This window comes from Eleutherodactylus coqui, chromosome 3 (assembly GCF_035609145.1).
Source record: "Eleutherodactylus coqui strain aEleCoq1 chromosome 3, aEleCoq1.hap1, whole genome shotgun sequence".
NCBI classification, from domain to species: domain Eukaryota; kingdom Metazoa; phylum Chordata; class Amphibia; order Anura; family Eleutherodactylidae; genus Eleutherodactylus; species Eleutherodactylus coqui.
This window is the reverse complement of record NC_089839.1, coordinates 126829432-126851654: the sequence shown is the minus strand read 5'-3', so window position 1 is coordinate 126851654 and position 22223 is coordinate 126829432. Positions and strand designations below refer to the sequence as shown.

The following is a 22223-nucleotide window of genomic DNA, read 5'->3' as shown; positions in this document are numbered from 1 at the left end:
AGCACTACATGACACAGTATACCTGGCTCAAAGAGCGGAGAAGACCCCCAAATCAAAGGCTAGCGAAGCATTGTGTATCCCATCTTGCATTAGGTAATTAAAATATAATTATTTCCAAATTCCTGTTATCCCTTTCCTCTTCATAGGAAGCCATAACTCTCAGCATTCATTGACAGCTATAGATCTTAGGACCTGCTGGGAAGGTCATGTCTGTATGTTAAATCCTACTTAATGCCCAGACTACGAGAAGATATAGGTGTAGGAGATGAACATGTGGAATCTCTGTGGGTAGAAATACAGGGAGGGAAATTCAAAAAAACCCGAATAGGGGTTTTTGACAGGCCACCAAAAATAACAGAAGAAACTGAAAACTTATTACTAAGACAAATAGAAGAGGTGTCAAACTGCAATGAAGTAATTATTATGGGAGACTTTAATTATCCGGATATAATGTGGGAAGATGAAACCTGTGAATCTTACAAGGGCGATAAGTTCTTGAGAACAATTAAAGATAACTACATTGCCCAACTTGTGAGAGAGCCAACTAGAGGGAGGGCCACTCTGGACTTATTATTAACTAACAAACCGGACAGAATCATGGGGTGCAGGTTGTGTGGCACTTGGGTAATAGTGACCACAATATAATTCCAGTTGTTATTCAATAGGAAGCCTTATCAGGGAGCGACAAAAAAAACCCCTAAACTTTATTACAGACAACTTTGATCATCTCAGAATTACTTTCGGCATCATTACATGGGACAATGTCCTCAAAAATAACAGTACAGGCGACAAATGGGAGACATTTACAAAAACATCCTTAATGCCTCATGTGAGCAATTCATACCCTTAAAAAATAAAAGAACTACGAATAGAAGCAAACTTATGTGGCTCAACAAGACTGTAAGAGGGGCAATAAGTGAAAAAAATCAAGTGTTTTACCGTATATACTGGCGTATAAGACGACTTTTGAACACCGAAAAATCGGGTCTGAAGTCGGGGGTCGTCTTATGCGCCGGTAATACAAAAAAAAAAAAGTGTAAAAAAAAAAAATTTCATTACTCACCTCCCCCGGCGTTCTGTCGCGCTCCGGCAGGATGTCGCTCGCTCCTCGTCCCCGGCGCAGCATTGCTTTCTGAATGCGGGGCTTGAAATCCCCGCTTCCAGAAAGCTAGTACACACGCCGGCAGCCATGACAGCATTGAATGGCTGTGATTGGCTGAAGGCGCACGTGTTAGCAATCACACCCATTCAATGATGTCATTGAATAGTGTGATTGGCTGAAGCCACGTGTGTTTTAGCCAATCACAGCCATTCAATGATGTCATTGAATAGTGTGATTGGCTGAAGCCACGTGTGGTTTAGCCAATCACAGCCATTCAATGATGTCATGGCTGCCGGCGTGTGTATTAGCTTTCTGGAAGCGGGGATTTCAAGCCCCGCATTCAGAAAGCAATGCTGCGCCGGGGACGAGAAGCGAGCGACATCCTGCCGGAGCGCGACAGAACGCCGGGGGAGGTGAGTAATGAATTTTTTTTCTTTTCTCCACTGTATACCGGCGTATAAGGTGACAGTTGGGGGGTCGTCTTATACGCCCCGTCGCCTTATACGCCGGTATATACGGTAATTACTAAAACAAAAAGGCAGCGAAGAAGCACTAAAAACAGGGGGAGAAAAACAAATTTATGTATATAAACGGTAAAAGGATTTGCATTGAAAGCACTGCCCCTTTATCAAATAATGCAGGAGAAATCATAGAAGATGATGGGAGGAAGGCAAATCACCGGGCGCAGATGCAATACACCCAAGGGTTCTAAAGGAATTAAGTGACGTGGTATACAGACCGCTATTTCTTATATTTAGGCACTCTTTTGAGACTGGGGTTGCACCACTGGATTGGCGCAATGCCAATGTGGTTCCAATATATAAAAAGGGGTCAAGAAGAGAGCCTGGTAACTACAGGCCAGTAAGTCTCACTTCAATAATTGGAAAAATGTTCAAGGGTTTTCTGAGAGATGCCATCCTGGAATACTTCAAGGAAACCAACGATATAACTCCTCATCAGCACGGGTTCATGAGGGGTAGATCATGTCAGACCAATTTGATCAGCTTCTACAATGAGGTAAGTTCTAGGCTAGACCTGGGAGAATCTATTGATCTTGTATATCTGGATTTTTTCCAAAGCATTTGACGCCGTGCCACATAATAGGTTGATATATAAAATGAGACAGCTCGGTCTGGGCAAAAACGTCTGTAGCTCGGTAAAGAATTGGCTCGAAGATAGAAAACAGAGGGTTAATGGTTCATACTCTGATTGGGCCACTGTTGCTAGCGGGGTGCTACAGGGTTCAGTATTGGGCCCCATTCGGTTTAATATATTTATCAATGACCTGATAGAGGGACTGCACAGTAAAATATCAATATTTGCAGACAATACAAAATTATACAAGGTAATTAAATACATCAGAGGATAATTTACGGCTGCAAAAGAACCTAGATAAGCTGGATACTTGGGTAGAAAAATGGCAAATGAAGTTCAACATTGATAAATGTAAGGTTATGCACATGGGTAGGAGAAACGGATGTCACCAACATACACTAAATAGGGTACTACTAGGGAAAAGTGATATAGAAAAAGACCTGGTGGTACTAGTTGACTGTAGACGTAACTCAAGCAATCAATGCCAGTCAACTGCTGAAAGGGCAAAAAAAGGGATAGGGGCGAGAGATTATAAATATATTCTTCCACTATTGTGATTATTCCAGTTGTGATGACGCAGCTAGCTCAAAGCTGAAAGGATGACTAACGGCCCACAGTACTGGTGGTGAATGACGAATCCAATGCTCTAAAGATCAACACACTGTAGGAACTTGGAATGTAAGATCAATGAACCAGGGCAAATTGGACATGGTTATTGCTTAGATGTCAAGATTAAACATAGACATTCTGGGTGTCAGTAAACTGAAGTGGACTGGAATGGGCCACTTCACAACGGTTGACCACCACACCTACTACTGTGGACAAGAGGACCACAGAAGAAATGGAGTAGCCTTCATAATTAATAATAAAGTGGCTAAAGCATTGCTTGGATACAATCCAAAAAATGATAGAATGATCTCAATTCAAGTTCAGGGTAAGCGATTTAATATCACAGTGATCCAAATATATGCCCCGACCACAGCTGCTGAAGAAGCAGTAGATCAGTTCTATGAGGATCTGCAGCCCCTACTGAGACATTTTCATTACAGGAAATTGGAATGCTAAGGTAGGTAGTCATATTACACCTGGGATCACAGGCAGGCATGGTTTGGGACAACAAAATGAAGCGGGACATAGGCTGATGGAATTTTGCCAGGACAACTCACTGTGCATAACAAACACTCTCTTTCAACAACCTAAAAGACGGCTTTATACATGGACTTCACCAGATGGTCAACATCGAAACCAGATTGACTATATCCTTTGCAGCCAAAGGTGACGGACATCCATTCAGTCGGTGAAAACAAGACCTGGAGCTGACTGCAGTTCAGATCACGAACTTCTTGTGGCACAGTTTAGAATCAGACTAAAGAGAATAAGGAAGACACAGATCAGTTAGATATGATCTCACTAATATTCCTAATGAATATGCAGTGGAGGTGAGGAATAGATTTAGGGGACTAGATTTAACAGATAGGGTCCCAGAAGAACTATAGACAGACGTTGGTAACATTGTTCAGGAGGCGGCAACAAAGAACGTCCCAAAGAAAAAAAAAACAAGAAGGCAAGATGGTTGTCTGCTGAGACACTGGATGTAGCCCAAGAAAGAAGGAAAGTAAAAGGAAACAGTGATAGGGGGAGATATGCCCAATTCAATGCACAATTCCAGAGGTTAGCTAAAAGGGATAAGGAACTATTTCTAAACAAACAATGCATGGAAGTGGAAGAAGACAATAGAATAGGAAGGTCAAAAGACCTCTTCCAGAAAATTAGAAACATAGGAGGTAAATTCCAGGCAAAAATGGGCATGATCAAAAACAAAGATGGCAAGGATTTAACAGAAGGGGAAGAGATCAAGAGAAGATGGCGATAATATACGGAAGATCTGTATAGGAAGGATAATAATATCGAGGATAGCTATGACACTGTGGTGAGTGAATTAGAACAAGACATCCTGAGGAGTGAGGTTGAATAGACCTTAAGAAGCATTGCTAATAACAAGGCAGCAGGAGATGACAGTATCCCAGTTGCACTGTTTAAAATCTTGAAAGATGATGCTGTCAATGTAATGCATGCCATATGCCAGCAAACATGGAAAACACATGAATGGCCATCAGATTGGAAAATATCAACTTATATCCCCATACAAAAAAAAAGGGAAACACTAAAAAATGCTCTATCGCACAGTGGCCCTTATCTCACATGCCAGTAAAGTAATGCTCAAGATCCTGAACACAGACTCTAGCAATTCATGAAGTGAGAGTTGCAAGGTGTACAAGCCGGATTCAGTAAAGGCAGAGGAACTAGAGACCAAATTGCCAATATCCGCTGGATAATGGAGGCAGGCAGGAAATTTCAGTTAATCGTCTATTACTGTTTTATTGCTTACTCTAAAGCCTTTGACTGTGTGGATCATTATAAATTGTGGCAAGTTCTTGGTGGTATGGGGATACCAAGTCACCTTGTATGCCGCCTGAGGAATCTGTATAACGATCAAGTAGCAACAGTAAGAACAGACCATGGAACAACAGATTGGTGTTAGATTGGGTTAGGAGTACAGCAGGGTTGTATACTCTCACGCTACCTATTCAAGTGGTATGCAGAATACATCATGCGATGAGTGGGGCTTGATGAATCCAAGACTGGAATTAAAATCGCTGGAAGAATCATTAACAATCTTAGATATGCAGATGATACAACTTTAATGGCTGAAAGCGAAGAGGAGCTGAGGAGCCTTATTACCAAAGTCAAAAAAGAAAGTGAAAAGGCTGGGTTACAGTTAAACATCAAATAAACCAAGATTATGGCAACCAGATTGATTGACAACTGGAAAGTGGAGGGTGAAAACATGGAGGCAGTGACAGACTTCATATTTCTAGGTGCTAAGATTACTGCAGACGCGGACTGCAGCCAGGAAATCAGAAGACATTTACTTCTTCTGAGGAGAGCAATGACCAATCTCAATAAAATAGTTAAGAGCACAGACATCACACTGACAACAATGGTCCACAGAGTTAAAGCAATGGCATTCCCCATAGTAGAACTAAGGATGTGAGAGCTGGACCATAAGGAAGCCTGAGCAAAGGAAAATAGATGCTTTTGAACTGTGGTGTTGGAGGAAAGTGAGAGTGCCTTGGACCACAAGAAGATCAAACCAGTCCATACTCCAGGACATAAAGTCAGACTGGAGGGAATGATATTAAAGGCTAAACTGAAGTACTTTGGTCACAGGATACCTTGGAGAAGATGCTAATGTTGGGGAAAGTGGAAGGCAAAAAGAAGAGGGCCAACCAAGGGCAAGATGGATGGATGGTAACCTTCAGGTGACGGACTGGACCTTGGTGGAGTTGGGGGTTGGCAACAGCCAACAGAAAGCTCTGGCGTGGGCTGGTCCACAAGGTCACGAAGAATTGAAAGCGACTGAACAAGTAAACACCACAACGATGGACAAGAAAATAATTCTTCCACTATATAAGGCACTTGTCACGCCTCACATGGAATACTGTGTACAGTTCTGGACACCAGTGCTCAGGAAAGATGTTGCAGTGCTTGAGGAGGTTCAAAGACTGGCAACTCAATTATTAAATGAAATGGGAGGACTAGAATGCCAAGAAAGGCTATCAAAATTGGGATTATTTACCCTAGAAAAAAGACGATTAAGGGGCGACCAAATTACTATGTATAAATATATTAGGGGACAATACAAGGATCTTTCCCATTTTCTGTTTATTCCCAGTACTGTGACAGTAACAAGAGGTTATCCTCTATGTTTAGTGGAAAGGTTTCATCACCAACACAGAAGGAGGTTCTTTACTGTAAGAGCAGTGAGACTGTGGAACTCTTTGCTTGAGGAAGTGGTGATGGCAAAATCGATAGAGAAGTTTAAAAGGGGCCTATACATCTTTTTAGAACACCATCACATTAAGAAATGATAAAGACATTAAATAACGAGAAGGGTTGTTGATCCGGGGATCTTCCGCGTACTGGACTTGGGGTCAGGAAGGAACTTTTCAAATGTTGATCCACGGATTATTCTGACTGCCATTATGGAGTCGGGAAGAATTTTTTCCCCCCAAAATGGAGTAAATTGGCTTCTGGTAAACCCCAAATCCCTGTAAATCCATGGAAAAATGGTTAAAAGATCTTTTTCCGGATGCTGCTTTCTGTCTCCTGCATTTGCCATTGAGTGGGTCATAGAGTACCAGCGCCCTCTACCTCCGAGCGCTCCGCCAAGGCCGATGCTGGCCCACTACTTAGCAGCAAAGATCGAGATGCTGTTTTACAAGTGGCTAGACGCAAACAAGGACTTAAATTCAACGAAGCTAATATTTCTATATTTCCAGATTATTCAGCTACCCTGCAAAAGACTAGAGCTTCTTTTGTCAACATCAAACATCGACTGCGAGATGCCTCTATACAATATTCCATGGCATATCCAGCCCGCCTGCGCGTCATTCATAATGATCACATCTTTTTCTTCTCTACTCCTAGAGAGGCTGAGAAATGGTTCAGCCGATTATCACGATTGCCTAGATGCTAACGTGCCTTGTAACAAATTTGGCTTGAAAATCCATATGGGGGAAAAGTAGGGGGATTGTTTGGGTCATGTGATAATGCTTAAAACTTTTTTGTTTTATTTAAACTCGGGGAAGAAAATGTATGCAATAAGGGTTCTCTAGCCTCTCAGGGGGCTCAGTCTTAATAGATTGTGCCCCTCTATATAAACATCTTCTGGGTGCACATTCTACCCCTGTACTACTTAGTTTCTATTATTTGTTCATATTTGATCTTTACCCAGATGTCTGTAAATACACAATGATTCAAGTTTTTCTAATATGGTTATGTCGTTTTAAATGGTTTGTGCAAATTGTAACAGCTCATAAAAATGGTGTACTTATGTTGGCGACTTGGGTAGGGGTCCTAGCCATTCACATACTAATCCCAAAGCTCCACTTTTGTAATCCAGGCCATATTCTACCTACACATATTTGTAACATTCTGTATGGCTAACATTACTCTACTGTCATGGAATGTCCGAGGAATGGGTAACCCTAGGAAGCGCACAATGATTTTCTCTCACATTAGGCATCATAACCCCCACATAGTATGTCTCCAGGAAACGCATCTAATGCCGGCAAAGACGTCATGGTTACAGAAACCATCGGTTCAATGGTCTATCCATTCAACCCACTCATATTCTAGAGGGGTGTCCATTTTGCTTCACAAACGTCTTAGATGGGAACCAGGCAGAATCCTTAGAGACCCAGAAGGTCGGTTTATTTTCATACAAGCTTGGATTGAATCAATATTGTATGTCATTCTAGCTATCTATCTACCCCCACCGGCAGGCTTAACAATTCTCCATCAAACTGCCCAGTTCGCTTCTCAATTCCCCAATGCTACGATTTTATGTGTGGGTGATTTCAACCTACTCTTAAATATATCACTGGACAAATTTACTGTCGAACAATCATCCCTCGGAGCACCACACCCCACTTCTCTGGCATTGTTTGCCGGTGAGGTTGGGTGGCAGGATATCTGGAGGACTAAAACACCCTATTACTCGGGCATTCTCCTGTTATTCTGCGGGTAACAACTCCCTTTCCCGCATTGATTATATAATTGGAAATGCTCGGGCCTGTACTGCGACAGCATGCATTGAACACCTTCCCAGGGAGGTGTCAGATCAATCTCCCCTTCTGATTGAACTCAGTGTATCGGTTGACCGGGCTGATAGATAAGGATGGAGAGTGCATCCCTTCTGGCTGAGTCTCTTCACTACAAATGATCGAATCCCTGACCAACTATATACCTTCCTGGCAATAAACGAACCTAACACCAACCCAATACTGCTATGGGAAACTCTTAAAGCTTTCCTCTGTGGCTGCTTAAAATCCTCATTTATTAAGAGGGATTCTTCCCGATGTGAGAGAGAGATGGCCTCTTGCTATTCCAGATTGAAATCAATGTACATTGCGGATCCCTCTGATGGTAACAGGACCCAATGGTTGCAGCAGGGTAGGCAGTATCTTACATTGCTGCAGGAGAGGGGCCGTAGATCTACCTTTTTGCCAAACAGAGATATTACGAGCTGGGTAATCAATCAAGTAGTTTATTGGCTCACACAGGCACGTCACGAGGCCCAGATGGCCTTCCAGTGGAGGTATACGCAAAATACCAAGATGTGCTGCTTTCTAGTCTCCTGGCCACATACAATGCAGCTTATGAGAGCAGATCTATGCCTGTATCCTTCTATGAAGCTACAATCATAGTCCTTTTTAAAACCTGACAAGGATCCCCTTGATTGCAGCTCTTATCGGCCAATATTACTATTGAATATAGATTATAAAATTCTGACCAAGATGTTGGTAAACCGACTCAACTCCATAATACCGGTAGTAGACCTGATACACCCAGACCAAACAGGGTTTATGCCTGGAAAGTCTACACGTGAGAATCTTAGAAGAGTACAGGTAGTCACCCAAATCGGGGCAAACAGGAATGAGAACTGGGCTCTAGCCTCTTTAGATACCACAAAGGTATATGACTCTATTGAATTGCCCTTTCTGTTATATGTTTTGCAAAAATTTGGCTTTGGGGAAGTCTTCATCAAGTGGGTGTCCCTAATATACAAATCCCCAATGGCGGCAGTTTCGGTCAATGGTTCATGTATCTCTTATTTTCCATTACACAGAAGTAGAAGACAGGGATGCCCCCTGTCTCCTCTACTATTTGCATTGGCCATTGAACCATTGGCTATTATGCTCAGGGTGAGCCCATCGTATAGGGGCATAGCTATAGGGGATCAGGGGGACAAAGTGGCACTATATGTTGATGATCTGATGTTATTTCTTTCTAACCCTATAACCTCTCTTACATATGCAATAGATCTTATAAATAAATTTGGTGATTTCTTGGGACTCCATATTAACTGAGCTAAGTCTGCCTTCATGCCCCTCTCCTCAGATAGTCACCTATATAATGCTGGTCCGCTATGTGACCTCCAGGTTACAGACTCATTCAAATATCTAGGAATCCAAATTTCCTCCAACTTCAGACGCTCCCTGGACCTTAATGTATACCCTTTAATAGATTACTTCAAATCCAAATTTAAAATATGGGGTTCTCTGCCACTTTCAGTGTCCAGTCATATCACCCTGATCAAATGATAGTGCTACCTACATGTCTTTATATATTACAACATATCTCAATGTCGATACCATGCTTCTTCTTTAGGTCAATGGACTCCAGTATGTCCTTCTTTATTTTGGGTAGTTCCTGCCCTAAATTATGAATCTCTACCCCTCAAAGACAGGTTGCGGGGGCTGCGCTCCCAGACCTGTTCGTATACTATGTGGCTAGTCAACTTATATATTTGGGCTGTTGGCTTGGAAATGACTCCCTCCCTAACTCAGAGGCCCACCTGGCGCATTTCCTAAATATTCCTAAGCTGTGGCCGGTATTGGAGGCTCCAGCAACATTTTCCGGTGGGCTGCTCCCTATGTATAGGCTGGCTTCACAAATTTTGAGACAATCCAAGTCCATCTGCAAATTTTCTGATATAGTGGCGGATATGCCCCTATGGCATAATCCTGGAATTCTGGAGCTGTACTGCCTGCAGGACATACATGTATGGGGGCAATACATTGTACAGACACTGGGAATACTCTTGTTTCTTTTGACCAATTACAAGCTAAGTACGAATTGCCTCGTACCCACTTTTATAGGTACCTACAGGTTAGACATGCATTAAATGCACAGTTTTCATCAGGCAACCCTTGCATATCACATTACCCCTTAATCGGTATATTGTGTTCCCAAGGCCCTAGGGGCCTCATTTCTGTATTTTATTCCCATTGGATACTAGCGAAAATATCCAATGAAACACCTCCAGCTCTGACAAAATGGAGGACACTTATACCCACATTAACAGATAATAACTATCAAGAGGTATTGGAATCACCTTTATTTGCTTCTCCAGCTACAAATAAAAAGCTTATACAGCTATACATTGTACACCAATGCTACCTTACCCCTGCAAGGCTACACAGAATGGGTAGAGGGTTATCAACAAACTGTATTCGATGCTCATGCAGGTAGGCTGATTTTTGGCATATGATCTGGGAGTGCCCTGCCATTCAGGATTTTTGGGGAGAGGTCACTAGCCTCCTCTTTGAGATCTTTGGAATCCCTGTACCTTTGAGTCCTGAGATTTGCCTGTTTGGGGTACTTGATGAAGAGATCTGGCAACACCACATAAGAATATTCCCGAGGGAAACTCTGCTCTTGGCCAGGAAAACTATCGCTTCACGATGGAGGGATCGGAAAAATCCCTCATTGTTTACGTGGAGGAAACTAGTAAATTCAGTTGTGCCATTTAACTACTTGGTTTATAAGGGAGGTCAATGTCCTGAAAAGTTTGAGAAAGTATGGGGTCAGTGATGCAATGCCCCTCTCACTTGTTATCCTCCACTGTTTGCTCTCTTCGTTAATATCAGTACTCCAGAGGGGTTTCCGATAGCTAGTCTACTTCGAGATGAGACTCCTGATCCTCTGGATATATGTTGCCCATGTTAATTCTGGTTGCTCAATTGTGGTAACTGCTGAGGGGGCTTGGTTCTCACTCCCCTCCCTTGCCCTTTCTGTACACCAAATTATTGTGCTTCATGTACTAAATTTATGTTTTGTTGTGCTTTGCCTGTATGTGGAATGTACATACTTCAATAAAACGAGTTTAAAAAAAAAAGAAAATTGTGTCATCGTGAGATAAAATCAGGTTAATGGGCGTCCACCAATTTCTCCTCACTGCATTACCCACATACTTCATTGGAGACTGGGCTGAATGCAAAATCAGCCATCTTTCCATTAAAGTGCAGGCAATATTTGCATGTAGCTGTACAGTGAGCCCCAGAATTAATTTTACCATCCCTTCTGAAGTTATCAGTGATATAACATATAATATTGTAATGCTCAAGAAAGACATCAAGGCCCCTCTTGTACTATTTTATCGAATTTGCCATCACCACATCCTCAGGCAAAGCGTTCCATAGTCTGTGTGCTCTTACAGTAAAGAACTCCCTTCTATGTCCATGCAGAAACCTTCTTTCCTCTAGACAGAGAGAGTGCCCCCTTGTTACAGTCCTGGGTATAAACAGATCATGGGAGAGATCTCTGTATTGTCCCCTGATATATTATACATAGTTATTAGAGCACCCATTTGTCACATCACTGGGTATAAATAGATGATAGGAGAGATCTCAGTATTGTCCCCTGTTATATCTATACATAGTTATTAGAATGCCCCCTTGTTATAGTCCTGGGTATAAATAGATGATGGGAGATATCTCTGTACTGACCTCTGATATATCCATACATAGTTATTAGAGTGCCCCCTTGTTACAACCCTATAATAGATGATGGGAGAGATCTCTGTATTGTCTCCCAAGATTTATACATAGTTATTAGAGGACCCCTTTTAGCTGTCTTTTTTCTAAAGTGACTAGCCTCTATTTTGATAACCTCTCTTGGTATTGTAGACCACCCATTCCGTTTATTACTTTAGTTGCCCGCCTTTGTACTCGTTCAGGCTCTGATATGTCCTTCTCGAGTACTGTTGACCACTGACTTGTAAAGAGGGGGAACAATGTCCTCGTCATGTGCCCCTAGACCTCTTCTGATGCACCCTATTTGCCTTGGCAGCAGCTACCTGACACTGGTTGCTCCAGTTAAGCTTATAGTTATAAAGCTCCCATGTCCGCGTTCTCCAGTGGTTTCCCATTTAGTGTGTAATGGTGACATGTATTTATCATGTGTAGAACCTTACATTTATCAAATCACAGAGGCGAACTGAGTCTATAGTAAATTAGGCCCTTCACAGAATAGACACCCCTAACTAAAACTTGTAGACTTTATTTAAACATTTTTAAAAATAGCGTACAAAACATAATCTTATCTACCATGTCAAAGGGAGAAATGATAAGGTGTCAGCCAGACACACATACATGTAATTTAGGCCATCAAGATGTAATATCAGTATTTGGTGTTCTTAGATTCCCCTAGTCCACCATCAGGGCTAAGGGCTTTGCTCTCCGTTTGTTATTTTTAAATCAAATTAGTAATCTACCACTTTTCTGGCCAAACATGCAACTTATCCAGATCATCTTGCAATCTCTTTGTGTCTTTTCTTATGTTAATTACTTTACATAGTTTTGTATTATCTGCAAATATTGATATTTTACTGTACAATCCTTTGACCAAGTCATTCAATATATATGTATATATTTAAATACACTAAAAATCAGTTACTTACCCACTTACCCAGATTCTCGCCCAGTCCAAGCATTCTCACTTTAAATACCAACCTTTTTACCAGGACAGTATCGAACACTTTATAAACATAAAAACTGGAATACTTTGTCCAGCTCTGGGCACCCAATTTAAAAAGACAAACTGGAGAAAGTTCAAAGAAGAGCTACCAAAATGGTGAGCAGTCTGCAAATCATGTCCTATGACGAACGGTTAAAGGATCTGAGAATGTTTAGCTTGCAAAAAAAAAAGGCAGAGAGGAGACTTAATAGCTATCTACAAATATATGAACTGTCACAATGCAGAGGGATCAGCCCTATTCTCATTTGTACAAGGAAAGACTGGAAGCAATAGGATGAAACTGAAAGCGAGGAGACACAAATTAGATATTAGAAAAAACTTTCTGACAGTGAGGGTGATCAATGAATGGAACAGGTTACCACTGGAGGTGACGAGTTCTCCTTCAAGGGAAGCCTTTAGAGGCTGGACAGACATCTGTCTGGGATGATTAAGTGATCCTGCATTGAGCAGGGGGTCAGATCCGATGACCCTTGAGGTCCCTTTTAACTCTACCATTCTATGATTCTATATGTATTATATATCAGCGTACTTTTTTTTTTTTTTTTTTAACAAATGATTTTTATGATAGAAGATGTATATCCATTTTTCCATAAACATCTAGAAATGTTTTCCCTTGTAGCACACAACTATAATGGCAGTCTGATGAGCACAAAAGAATACACATATCTACATACCTTCTCTGTAGGCCAGTCCGTCAGGATGAACATAACTTACATAGATGTGAGTAAGACTGCTGTGATCATCAACCTGGGCAGCAACAGCAAATCCTAGAAACAAAACATAATTGTTATATACTCGCAGAAATGACCACTGTTTGAATATTACTAGTTAAAAGGGGTTTTGCAGTTTTGGTATTACCTGTTTAATTAAAAAGTTTATAAAATTCCTGCATTTCTCAGAGCGCCGTCCTGCATGCTGCTGCATCCGAGCGCCGTCCTGCATGCTGGGGCATCCGAGCGCCGTCCTGCATGCTGCGGCATCCGAGCGCCGTCCTGCATGCTGTGGCATCCGAGCGCCATCCTGCATGCTGCGGCATCCGAGCGCCGTCCTGCATGCTGTGGCATCCGAGCGCCATCCTGCATGCTGCGGCATCCGAGCCCGTCCTGCATGCTGCGGCATCCGAGCGCCGTCCTGCATGCTGCGGCATCCGAGCGCCGTCCTGCATGGTGCGGCATCCGAGCGCCGTCCTGCATGGTGCGGCAACCGAGCGCCGCCCTGCATGGTGCGGCAACCGAGCGCCGTCCTGCATGGTGCGGCAACCGAGCGCCGTCCTGCATGGTGCGGCAACCGAGCGCCGTCATGCATCGTGCGGCAACCGAGCGCCGTCATGCATCGTGCGGCAACCGAGCGCCGTCCTGCATAGTGCGGCTACCGAGCGCCGTCCTGCATAGTGCGGCTACCGAGCGCCGTCCCGCATAGTGCGGCTACCGAGCGCCGTCCTGCATAGTGCGGCAACCGAGCGCCGTCCTGCATAATGCGGCATCCGAGCGCCGTCCTGCATGCTGCAGCATCCGAGCGCCGTCCTGCATGCTGCGGCATCTGAGCGCCGTCCTGCATGCTGCGGCATCCGAACTCTGTCCTGCATGCTGCGGCATCCGAGCTTTGTCCTGCATGCTGTGGCATCCGAGCTCTGTCCTGCATGCTGCGGCATCCGAGCTCTGTCCTGCATGCTGCTGCATCAGAGCGCTGTCCTGTATGCTGCAGCATCAGAGCGCTATCCTGCATGCTGCAAGATCAGATAATGTGCTTACATAAGCAGGACAGAGAACTAATTCTAATCCCCCTGACAATGAAAGATAGCCCAATATACAAATAGTTGGTATCTAAAGTTTTATTTAGAGACTCCAATCAATGTGTTTTAGGTGTCTGTTGAGCCAATTCTCCCTTTTTCAGGAAATATAATACAATATAAAGTGCATTACATTTATTTCTGAAGAAGGGAGTTTTGGCCCAACAGACCACCAAAATGCATTGTGAATTAGAAGACTGTTAGTTGAAGGCTTGTGTGGATATTGGAGTGACTCCAGGTTTCACACACTTGGTAGGTACAACACCTAATATATTTACTCCACTCCTGTGCCACCATGTAAGAGGCTTATCTCTTCTAATTTGTGTGTTCCCTATCTTTTACAGTGTTCTATTACAAAGTTAAAGAACTCCAGATGCATATTATGCCACTGTTTTTAGCTCTATATGTGACATTATTTGAGGATTGTTTGGCAGCATTTGGCAATGACTGTATTATTATTTGGGCATCATGTGGCCACAGGAAGATAGCATTGCTTTTTCAGGTTTATGTTCGTATTACTTAAACACTGCCTCTCAGTATTATTTAACAGGTACGAAGTGTCAATATTATATTTGGTGTGCGCATATATGTCAATATTATATTTAGTGTGCGTATATATATTTGGTGTGCGTATATATATATATTTATTACATATATATTACACACACATATATATATAAAGACGAAAGCCCTCACTGACTCACTGACTCACTGACTCACTCACTGACTCGCCAAAAGTTCTCCAACTTCCCGATGTCGTAGAAACATGAAATTTGGCACACACATAGATTATCTCCAAAATAGGAAAAGTAATTGGGTCCCAACTCAATTATTCAATTCTAGTGCAAAAGAATTGGCGTCGAAATTTTACGTACGTAATCTAAATCTGTCACTTTCCAATGTCATAGAAACTTAAAATTTGGCCCGAGCATTGATTATGTCATAAATTGGAAAAGTTAATGGGTCCCAACACGATTATTTAATTCTATGCGCAAAAGAATTAGCGTCCAAATTTTACGTACGGAATCTAATTCTCTCACTTCCCGGTGTTATAGAAACTCGAAATTTGGCAGGAGCATTGATTATGTCATAAATAGGAAAAGTTAATGGGTCCCAACTCCATTATTCAATTCTATGCGCAAAAGAATTAGCGTCCAAACTTTACGTACGGAATCTAATTATCTCACTTTCCGGTGTCATAGAAACGTGAAATTTGGCACGAGCATTGATTATGTCATAAATAGGAAACGCTAATGGGTCCCAACTCTATTATTCAATTCTATGCGCAAAAGAATTAGCGTTCAAATTTTACGTACGGAATCTAATTTTCTCACTTCCCGATGTCATAGAAACAGGAAATTTGGCACGAGCATTGTTTATGTCATAAATAGGAAAAGCTAATGGGTCCCAACTCGATTATTTAATTCTAGCGCAAAAGAATTGGCGTCGAAATTTTACGTGCGGAATGTAATTTTTTCACTTTCCGGTGTCATAGAAACGGGAAATTTGGCACGAGCATTGATTATGTCATAAATAGGAAACACTAATGGGTCCCAACTCCATTATTCAATTCTATGCGCAAAAGAATTAGCGTCCAAATTTTATGTACGGAATCTAATTTTCTCACTTCCCGATGTCATAGAAACAGGAAATTTGGCACGAGCATTGATTATGTCATAAATAGGAAAAGCTAATGGGTCCCAACTCGATTATTTAATTCTATGTGCAAAAGAATTAGCGTCCAAATTTTACGTGCGGAATGTAATTTTTTCACTTTCCGGTGTCATAGAAATGGGAGATTTGGCACGAGCATTGATTATGTCATAAATAGGAAAAGCTAATGGGTCCCAACTCCATTATTCAATTCTATGCGCAAAAGAATTAGCGTCCAAATTTTACGTACAGAATGTAATTTCTTCACTTTCCGGTGTCATAGAAACAGGAAATTTGGCACGAGCATTGATTATGTCATAAATAGGAAAAGCTAATGGGTCCCAACTCGATTATTCAATTCTAAGCGCAAAAGAATTGGCGTCGAAATTTTACGTAATTTTCTCACTTTCCGGTGTCATAGAAACGTGAAATTTGGCAGGAGCATTGATTATGTCATAAAGAGAAGCTAATGGGTCCCAACTCGATTATTCAATTCTAGCGCAAAAGAATTGGCATCAAAATTTTACGTGCGGAATGTAATTTTTTCACTTTCCGGTGTCATAGAAACGGGAAATTTGGCACGAGCATTGATTATGTCATAAATAGGAAACGCTAATGGGTCCCAACTCGATTATTTAATTCTAGGCACAAAAGAATTAGCGTCCAAATTTTACGTACGGAATCTAATTTTCTCACTTCCCGATGTCATAGAAACAGGAAATTTGGCACGAGCATTGATTATGTCATAAATAGAAAAACGCTAATGGGTCCCAACTCCATTATTCAATTCTATGCGCAAAAGAATTAGCGTCCAAATTTTACGTACATAATCTAAATCTCTCACTTCCCAATGTAATAGAAACATGAAATTTGGCACGGGCATTGATTATGTCATAAATAGGAAAAGTTAATGTGTCCCCACTCGATTTTTCAATTCTATGCGCAAAAGAATTAGCGTCCAAAATTTTACATACGGACTCTAATTTTCTCACTTTCCGGTGTCATAAAAACGTGAAGGAAAAGTTCATAGGTCCCAACTCGATTATTCAATTCTAGCGCAAAAGAATTAGCGTCCAAATTTTACGTGCGGAATGTAATTTTTTCACTTTCCGATGTCATAGAAACGGGAAATTTGGCACGAGCATTGATTATGTCATAAATAGGAAAAGTTAATGGGTCTCAACTTGATTATTCAATTCTATGTGCAAAAGAATTAGTGTCCAAATTTTATGTACGTAATCTAATTCTCTCACTTCCTGATGTCATTTTATATAAAGTAAACGTCACATGGTTACCTCCACGTGGTGTTTCCTGGGTAACGCAGAGAATTATGCAAAATGGTGAACATATGTTTTTCCGGTATCTCTAAAGTAAGCACGACTTCATAAGATTTTCCGTGTGAACACCAGATAAACACCAGTACCAAATTAACTCGGGCGAAGCCGGGTATATCAGCTAGTATATATATATATTTATATTACACATACATACATATTATATACGTTGTTAGCCGTTTGGTCGTTGGCGACCCTAAAGGCGAGCTTCCTCCATTTTGGGGGGTTTTGCACTGCTTTTTCCAGTCGTGTGATTTCCATGCCAGTGTCAGCTTTTATATATATATATATATATATATATATATATATATATATATATATATATATATGCATGTGTGTGTATAATAGGAGTGCAGTCATTAAAGTGGCTGCTAGATGGTCATTTATAGAATGTTATAGGGCGTTAGATATGAGACTCGGTTAAGGAAAGCCTCTATAATAAGCCTAATTATGAGACATCTAAAAGGGTGCAATAAAAAGGAGGTGACTCTCAGGATGGGATCTCAACCATGGAAGTGATAGGCTTATGCTAAAAGCCTGTGATAGCCACTATTATGGTATGAAACCATCTATGTGTTTGTTTGGGGTGAGCGGCAGAAGGCCTACACCTAGTCAGTAAGTCCCATTTGTATAAATGAGTGAGAGGCTAGCCAGCTTAGCTCTGATTATTTGCAGTGAAGAGATGCAATAAAGCTGTCTGAAGCCAGATTTAAGGCCGTTTTACATATAACAATTATCGCTAAAGTCGACACACAACTGAACAAACTGAGATTTTTTACATAAAATTACACGTAGAGATAATGGCTTTTAATCCTCTGCATTTCCCTCATCAGTTTAAGTAAACTCAGTAACTGCTGTTTGCTCAGGTGGGCGTGTGTTTATGCGAGGGATTATCTGGCCAGCAGATTCCATTGCCTTCTCCTGTCATGAGTAAACAATATAATCATTGTGTATGCAAGGCAAACAAAAACCATCCTGCAACCGCTCAAAAGACTGAAGGAATTCCGTTCAAATAGAATGTCTCTTCAGCAGCGAATGATGGTTTTAATGCTGGCTAAAAACCCACTGCTAACCACAAGTGCACAAATAGTACATGACTGCCCGCGTTTATGTAACGATTTTCGCTCCCTTTCGGCCATTTGAACGAATTTAGAGTGATAATTGTTGCGTGTAAAAGGGCCTTAAAGAGGAGTTCTGATGTTTGACTGAGTTCCTGTGGGCATCTGCCAACCACAATATATATATATATATATATATATATATATATATAATATACTGTGTGCGTATAACATATCTACAGATGCAACATGATGTAACTTGATTGTGATAACATACTGTGACAAGTTATCCTATTTTGAGCTATTAAAAAAAACTTCTCCTCTCTTATCTTAACACAATAGAACCTACTGTAACGCAATTAATACTGCAAAGACATTGTTTTAAAGTTAGGGGTCTGTTTACACCAGAGATTCCGAAACTTTTTTGCCCCTTAGACCACTTGCCACTTTTTTGTTTTACGTAGACTGCATGCCTTTCTAATATTGAATTTTCCTTAACTTATTAAAGTCAAATGGGCTGTTCCCAGCTGACACAGTTTTTTTTGCAGTGTGGAAAATTGTAAAGAAAGAAAAACATGTACAGTTTGTATTCTGATCTTCAGGTCGGCTGCACACGACTGGGTTGACCCTTTACCCAGCCGGCATCCGCATGTACCTGTCATTCTTTTCATCTTTCTAAGTCGTCGGACATGCACAGTTTTTTTTTTTAATCCCTGCTTTTCCCGCGCACGTCGCTAGGCGATTACGAGGAATGCATGACCTTTGCGCAATGTCATTGGGGAAGGGCCACGGGTCGGACAGCTTCCACTGATATTCAATGGAAGCTGTCCATGTGGAATCCGCACAGAAATAGAGCACGCTACGATTTTTCCTCCGTGAGTGGAAAACGCAATTGATTTACGCTCATGTAGAGAAAAAAGCATCTTTCCATCGCATGGTGCGGACGGAATTTGCTGCGGAATCCGAAGGTGGACGCCCTCTGTGGACTCCGCAATGGAAATCTGCCCATGTGCAGCCGGCCTTATTGAAAAGACACAAACTGCAAGAAAATATTTGCATTTGGGACAAAACAAATTAGAACTTATTAAAATTCTTACATAAAAATTACTACACAAATAATGCTGAATATAGAAATTGTTCAATATTTGGCTTCAAATTAGTGAGGCATAGTCTCAAATCCCCTCGTCCAGTGATTTGTAATCATTCTTTTTTTCGTAAGAAGATTGGCAAATGCACTAAAACCACTTTCCAGTATGATGATGGAAAAAATGCTATGAAAAACTTTCTTGAAACAGTCCATAATGCAGGATAAGCAACAGGTACGTGCACAATGCGTTGCTGCCAGTATGAAAACTTGTAAAAACTTGCACATGAACATAGCACACCAAAAAGCAGATAGGTATAGTTCGCCCAAAACTTCTTGGGTTCTGGCGGATCACGTGAAAACGATGTGCAGTAGAAACGTTATAGGTAAATTAGCTACTGTGCAAGTCTGTTTTGTCTATCGCCACAGCCCAAGGAGTTTTGGGCAAAGTCTACATTACCAATTTTATGAAATATCAAAGAGGTAAGTAATTTCTATGTCTATTAAAAGTATTATGTACAAACAATCTGTGTAAGGTTGATTATGTCCTTTATAGAACGCCTAAATGTTAATGAGACCTTCCTAAATGGGATCCGTTCCCGTGGACCTCCATTTACATCTCATGCACCCCCAAATGTTTTTCTTGCTGACACGGACCCCCAGCAAGTCAAAATAGCCCCTGGGGGTCTATATAGACCACTTATTGAACCTCTGGTTTACACCAACGATTTATCATATTAAACGAGCGAGCAATGTCTGATTTTGTTCTCCTGTAGCTTATTTATACAGCAGATACATCGTTGGCTCCTTAAAACGAGAAATCGTTCAGTCATTCACATTCACTTTATAAGTGAATGAAAACGACTAGATTTAAACTGAACAATTAGTGAACGAGCACTGGCGTAACTATGCGGGATGCGTTTGCACCCGGGCCCATAAGGCCTCTCTTTTCCATATAGGGAGCCCAGTACTATGAATAAAGCATTATAGTTGGGGGCCCTCTTACAGGTTTTGTATTGGGGTCTAGGAGCATCAAGTTACGCCTCTGCGTTAAAGGGGTTAAGAAAAGTTGGGGCCCAAAGATAAACTTTTGCACACGGGCCCATGAGCCTTTAGCTATGCCCCTGCGAATGAGCCAACAATGATTTTCATTCCTGCATAAAATGAACAACGAATGAAAAGTGAACAATTTAGCGTTCGTTATTGAATTGTTGGCTGCATTTACACTGAAAGATTGATAATGTTCTCTCGTTTGAATCATTTTCTGAACGACTATAATTGTTCCGTGGAAAAGTCATGTTAAGCTCTGATATATCTGTATATATATGATATGAAAGGTTTTCTAAGACCGTATATAATAGGATCCAATCCTGTTCCTGTCAAAAACAATCATGCACCTAGAACAGTGATAGCGAACCTTTTAGAGACCGAGTGCCCAAACTGCATCCCAAAACCCACTTATTTATCACACAGTGAAAACATGTGAGGGGCGTATCACGATGTACTATTTTACCCCCATCGTTTTAAAAAGGACAGGGCTGCTTCAAAATGGACAGTGTGCAGATTTTGACAGCTTTTTGGAAGCAGAAATACTGCAGAATGTCTTCAGTGGGAACGTCTGCAGCATTTCCGCATCCAAAAAGCAGTCAAAATCTGCACGCTGTTTATTTTGAAACAGCCTTGCCATCCCACAGCTGCCCCCAGTGTAATAACAACACACCACAGTGGCCCCCAGTGTAATAGCGACATCCCACAGCGGGCCCCAGTATAATAGCGATACCCCACAGCGGCCCCCAGTGTATAAGCGATACCCCACAGCGGCCCCCAGTGTAATAGCGACATCCCATAACGGCCCCAGCAGTAATAGTGACATCCCATAGCAGCCCCCAGTATTAATAGTGACATCCCATAGCGGTCTCCAGTAGTAATAGTGACATCCCATAGTGGCCCCCAGCAGTAATAGTGACAACCCATAGCGACCCCCAGTAGCAATAGTGACATCCCATAGCAGCCCCCAGTGTAATAGTGACATCCCATAGCAGCCCCAGCAGTAATAGTGACATCCCATAGCGGCCCCCAGCAGTAATGGTGACATCCCATAGCGGCCCCCAGCAGTAATAGTGAAATCCCATAGCGGCCCCCAGCAGTAATTGTGACATCGCACAGTGGCCCCCAGCAGTAATAGTAACATCCCATAGCGACCCCCAGTAGTAATAGTGACATCCCACAGCGGCCCCAGTAGTAATAGTGACACCCCACAGAGGCCCCCAGTAGTAATAGTGACATCCCACAGCGGCCCCCAGTGTAATAGTGACATCCCATAGCGGCCCCCGGCAGTAATAGTGACATCCCATAGCAGCCCCCAGCAGTAATAGTGACATCCCATAGCGACCTCCAGCAGTAATAGTGACATCCTATAGCAGCCCCCAGTGTAATAGTGACATCCCAAAGTGGCCCGAGCAGTAATAGTGACATCTCATAGCGGCCCCCAGTAGTAATAGTGACATCCCATAGCGGCCCCCAGTAGTAATAGTGACATTCCATAGCGGCCCCCAGCAGTAATAGTGACATCCCATAGCGGCCGCAGCTGTAATAGCGACACCCCACAGCGGCCCCCAAAGTAATAGTGACATCCCACAGTGGCCCCCAGTAGTAATAGTGACATCCCACAGCGGCCCCCAGTAATAATAGTGACATCCCACAGTGGCCCCCAGTGTAATAG

The 22223-nt window shown here is 42.0% G+C and overlaps 1 protein-coding gene across 1 annotated transcript in view; it reads right to left on the bottom strand.

Moving 5' to 3' along the window:
* The window catches only part of TIAM2 (TIAM Rac1 associated GEF 2), a 507083-nt gene that overhangs the window by 112217 nt on the left and 372643 nt on the right, over positions 1–22223 (bottom strand). Inside the window, exon 18 of the mRNA XM_066596062.1 lies at positions 13258–13350. Coding sequence (XP_066452159.1) covers positions 13258–13350 — 93 coding nt within the window. The remainder of the gene's footprint in view (positions 1–13257; positions 13351–22223) is intronic.